This window comes from Choristoneura fumiferana, chromosome 13, assembly GCF_025370935.1.
Source record: "Choristoneura fumiferana chromosome 13, NRCan_CFum_1, whole genome shotgun sequence".
Taxonomy (NCBI): domain Eukaryota; kingdom Metazoa; phylum Arthropoda; class Insecta; order Lepidoptera; family Tortricidae; genus Choristoneura; species Choristoneura fumiferana.
Window position 1 is genome coordinate 4482844 of NC_133484.1, and position 5578 is coordinate 4488421.

A 5578-nucleotide genomic window follows, 5' to 3' on the forward strand; every position below is an offset into this window, starting at 1 on the left:
TGGATTGGAAAAGGAATGTATATAACGACAAATGAGTTAGCAACTTGTCTTGGTTGTAAAGTGTGAAAAAAGATATGTACGAGCAGTGACTTTGGCATATTGTTTTTATGTTAAGTCGAAAGTGAGCTTTTATAAAGTGTACTTTCATATCTCAAAAACAAAAATAACGGCAAGAAAGATGTAAGTCTCACTTACGTCTTTCTTCCTCATACGGTACGAATTTCTGCTGCGTATGCTTGCTGTATTGCGCTCAAGAGAATAATAAAGTACATGCTAACTGCTAAGTAGTTCCGTTTTCCATGGTTATTTCGACCAGACTATTCTTGTTTCACGTTTAAAAGGTAATCTTCAGTCGAAACTTCAGTTTCATTCAAGACAATAATTATTTTATATTGGCTGTTATTTTTGTCTTAGGGATTTATGCCAGTACAAATCTGCTGAAAACTAGATACCGTAAGGTCGGGGTACTTTGACCCATTGGACGTTTACATAAAGAAGTAAAGTAAAAACGTCAAAATGTGATCGATCAATTAACACCAACCACATGGCAAAGGGCCACATTCTCAACTCAAAGCAATAATAAAACCAAGACCGAGTTAATCCCGAGGGCCAAAGTTACCCTTCAGGGCCAAAGTACCCCGACCTTACGGTATTTATACAGATTATTATCAACTTGTATAGATTATTAAAAATAAACACATGCCATCATCTTTAGCGTGGCACGACCGAGTACAAAATAAATTTCGCTTAAGTCACAGTTCGTGTAATGCTCCGTCTTACACCGTTTGTTGTTCACTTACGATTGTGTTCAAATGAATATTTTAAAAATATTTACGATAAATTTACATTTCATTTATGTCGATTACTTTTTTATAACTTCAGAAAATTATCATTCCTTTACAAAACCGAAACTACGATGCGCTATTATTAATGGCTTTGTATATTTTGCAGCATCGACGAAATGAAATAATTCAATCACTTTGCAAGGTTCCATGTGATAGTGGTAGCTAGTGCCAATGGATTAGAGAATAAAGGTAAAAGCAATCTTAGGTCATCGTAGATATTGTTTAAGCTCGGTTGAATTCTTTGTCCGATTGGAATATATATACAACAATCATTTACGATCCTTAGGGGCTGTTTCACCATCCATTGATTAGCGTTAACCGACGGTTTAATGTGATGCCGTCTCCGTTTATTCGAACAAAACAAATAAAGACGGCATCACACCTAACCGCCAGTTAACACTAATGAATGAATGGTGAAACAGCCCCTTAGAGTATGGCCTGAAAAAAGTTATGACAGCGTTTTTAAAGCACAACGTTCGCTTGGACAACGCCATCTGTTGATTGCAGTCGAAGTTAACACGTGATGACGTGATTCAAGTCGAGATACTTCAATGTTCTTGGATAGCGCCCTCTATTCTCGATTAAAGTTAAAATACCCCAGGGGACGTCAAGTTTCATCTCAATCCGTTCAGCTAAAATTGCTTGATTGAATAAGAAATATCGGTTTACTTTTGGTAGGTATGAACTTTCCTCGGTAATCAAGTGATTTGAGCTATGGCATATAGAATCTTTAATCTGATTTCTCGCCCTCTGAGTTTTCGGAATTTAGATTTATTAAAACACAGCTCCGATCTCTTCAAATAGTGATATCTTCTACAACGTGCTATTTTTCCTTTCCGTTAACCTGAAGGGATCGTTAAATAGGTCAAATGAAATTCTCCAAGACATGCGATGGCCTAACTCTTACTTTTTAAAAGATATCAAGAATGAATTCGTACAATTTAGCAGGAGAATCTTAAAAATGTGTAAATTTTATTATTCGACCTAAAGGCAAATTAACACTGTGAACTATTATTATGATTAAAAAAAAGTTTTGGTCAAAAGTTAATTACCTACCAGGTTGATTCTATCAAGCGCTCATCCATCTATCGGAGCCAACGGAAATGAAGAAAAACACGATGTATAAAAAACGTTTTTTTCTGCGTGACATAAACGGTCAAGGACTATTATTCCAATCGGAAAAAGATTTTGAGAAATGCCTACTTTCTTTTAAACGAATATTGTAAACATGCTAAATAAAACGCTGTAAATAAAACTCTCAAAACTAATAAAGTAAAAGATACTATAAATAAAATTCTCGTTTTAGATACATTTTGTAAAATGTATTTATTTAATGTGACAACTATTTAGGACAAGGGAAAAGTTACTGTCTTCACTACTTACGAGTCTATAATGAAATAGTGTGAAATAAAGTAAATTATTGAATTATTAGAGTACCTATCAATAAATTATTGCGAAAAATATTGCTTGTTATTATTACTATATGGTGATCTTCATAATCGGAAATCCCTTAACGGAAAATCCAGATTCTATAATGAGTTCTGTTACAAAAAATCTCTTATATAATTATTAGGTACCCAGAATCAAGTTTCAACCATGATTAGCAGTCAGAAGATTCAGATGGATACTTTAAAATTCTAGAATCCTCCTATCCTAGATATACTGAGCGGTATAAAATCTGGCCCTCAAATGTATGCAGAATCGTTAATTTTGTATGAAGGGTCGGCCAAATTTCGTGCTGCTGAGTATAGCTTCAAATAAAAATGAAAAATAAATATTTTAATATTTCACACTTTGAGATCCTAGAAAATCTCTTTAGGCTTAAACCCCTGGGAATAAAATATAGTTTGTTATCCCGGAAAATTGTATAGTCCGCGGTATAGCGTAGCGTTAAACGAATTCTAGGCAGACGAACTCGCGGGAAAAAGTTAGTATACAGTGACACCCACCACTCCCGAGTTATTCGGCTTCATACGTCTGCAGCAATAATAATATTGTCGAATGCAACTCATTTGAGGCTCCCCGCCACGCCACAAATTGGATTATTTGTCTAACAACATCGTTTACCCGCAATTGCTACAGCGAAATGAACACTTAGGAATGTTCTAGAAATTATTTACTAAGTACTAGCTTTTACCTGCGGCTTCACTCACGAAAAACACTAAGGACTCAACCCGTGTCATACCATGACCGTATTAGCAACGTTCAGGCAAAAATCTTTGTTTTTATTTATTAATAAAATTAACATTTAGGTACAGGCTTACACTATGGACCAAAGCGCCTATAAAGCTAGTAAATACCTAATTAGTCTAAAAACAAAAAGAAAGTACCTTTTGGTTAAAGATAAGGCTTTTGGATAAAGTATTTTATAACTTAAAGGAGTATTATAGAACTACCTAATTATCCATTAAGTATTTAAATTATATTCTTTTACATTTTAATTATATTTTTAACAATATTGTACGCCCGAAATGGGTAACTGTTGAAAGTACCTGCCATCTATGTTACACAGTTATACAATAAAAATATTCTGATTCTGATTCTGATTCTGATTCCGGTATTCCCACGGGATAGGGATAAAAACGCGAAACAACAACCGCTGGGCTTAGTCATGAAATTTCACAAGATTGTTCTTAATGTAACGTCAATGAAAACCACGATTTAATTTTCGGGAATTCCCACGGGAGGTTTTAAAAATCCCGAAATTGCAATTTAGCTGCTGGATTTAATGATTTGCGAAGCCGCGGGTAAACACATAGTAGTATATGTATAATGTATAGTTTAAAGTGCAAGAGGAAGAGGGCGGTTCTGCATGTCAATATATGTGTTGTATAGACGTAGCTGCGGCGCAGTAGGTACACGGTTGGTAGCAGAAAAGCAAGATAAAAATATTGTTGTTTATTGACATTGGACATCCGGAAAGTAACGCTTGAATCAATCAACTATCTAATCCATCATCATCTCGGCCTATTTAGGCGCAATCAATTAATTAGGTAGTCATTAAGTAAATTTTCTGATATTTTATGATAATAAATGATCATGGGGATTTTATAGACATAGCATAAGGGCCTTTGCACACTGCGTTTTTTACGCGCACAATCAACGCACAATCGGTACAAACGCGATAAACACAAGTGGTATGTACATACAGTCAAGGGCAATGATATCGACACGGCCAAAGTTACAAAAATATGTATACACGACTTTATGCACTGAACATTAAGGCCGTGTATACATATTTTTGCAACTTTGGCCGTGGCGATATCTTTGCCCTTGACTGTACGAGTATGTATGTAGGTAATGGCTGCTCTATGGAAAGAAAAACGCGGTGCAACGTGCGTCGGCGGCGCGTTTAAAGATGCGGCGTGGAAAGGCTCCAGCTAACATGTTTCCACAAGTTGTTCTAATACAGCAAAGTGCAAGTATTTAAAAGTAATAAAGTCGTTGTAAAAAAAAACATCCACTTCTTTATTGTTGCCTATATTTGTAAGTGTAAAATAAAAGATCACAATACATAAATACAATATTTTATTAACACTTATTTTTCCTTGCACTATTACGTACCAACAAAAAGTACAAAATCAACTGACGATGAGCCATCTTTATACCAAAGTTTGCACTCTACTACAATTGAAACACCTAACGTGAAGTTGGAAAACTGAACTCCTATCAGTGGGGATTCACTGTCTTTGGTTAAAGGGAACACTGATGGGTCAAAGCCAGGAGGGTCGGGAATGTATTTTATATTGCCGATGTGTTCCGTGTCGTATGGATGTTGACCTCCACAGTGCAACCAAAGTTTAGCATCCTTCTGGGCCCAATGCTGAACGGTAGACGGAACATCAGTCGCATCAGGCTGCACAGGCTTTGCTCTCCACCCCCAATTTTTATTTATTCTTACTATAACACAAGGCGTGTCTCCGTAACCAAAAGGTGCCTCGCCACACGCTCCCAGATATTTGTAATCGCTCGCATTTCGTCTTCTCTGATTGAGGAGCCTCTCAAGCGCATTCACGTATTTCTGGTAATCATCAACGTGACGTCTGCGATACCAAATCATGGGAGAATTGTCTTCTGTTGTCGGGGTAGCTGTCAAGCCAATGCCGCTTTTAAGGTATTGGAAATCTACAGTTTCATCTAAGTAGACATTGTTTGCTTTTATGATCACCAAGGATACGTAGAGGAATATCATCGTGTATGTACTCAGAAAGATAAGGTACATGATGGAGTATGCGACAATGTACATCCAGCTCTGACATGTTCTACCACAGTACGACTTGTTTTCTTTGTCGTAGCAGTTCTGCCACCATTTCTTTTTTGCGCGAGGCGTCTCCCGGGGCACCAGGAGGTTGTCGTTCTTTGGGTTTTTTTAATAACACAGACCCTAATCTAGAAATTTTTTTCAGGGCGGGTGTTGGTGATTCTGGAGTCGGAGGACTTAGCGGATGAAATGTAGGCTTTGGTATATCTAGTTTTGGTAGATCTGGTTTCGATAGTTGTGGTTTCGATGAGACTGCCTTTAACGATTGTATTTTTTGTAAGTCCTGTTTTGATTTTTCCGGCTGTTTGGTTTTGTCTGATGCATCTGATCTTGTCTGTTTATCACTACCTGATTCTTGTGTGTCCAGATCCGATTCTGTGGTATCCGATTCTGGTCCAGTTTTTTTTTTATCATGACCCGGCTCCACAGAGTCTTGGGTCGGCTCCTCTTTCCGTTCTTTGTCGTCCGACAT

The 5578-nt window shown here is 36.9% G+C and overlaps 1 protein-coding gene across 1 annotated transcript; it reads right to left on the reverse strand.

Annotated features, from left to right (window-relative positions):
- Positions 1 to 4356: 4356 nt before the first annotated feature.
- On the reverse strand, positions 4357 to 5578 carry LOC141434459 (sodium/potassium-transporting ATPase subunit beta-1-like). The gene is made up of 2 exons (XM_074096878.1): positions 5360 to 5578; positions 4357 to 5202 (listed from the first exon to the last, which is right to left on the reverse strand). The coding sequence occupies exons 1-2, from the start codon at positions 5576 to 5578 to the stop codon at positions 4402 to 4404; spliced, it is 1020 nt and encodes a 339-aa protein (XP_073952979.1). The 3' UTR covers positions 4357 to 4401.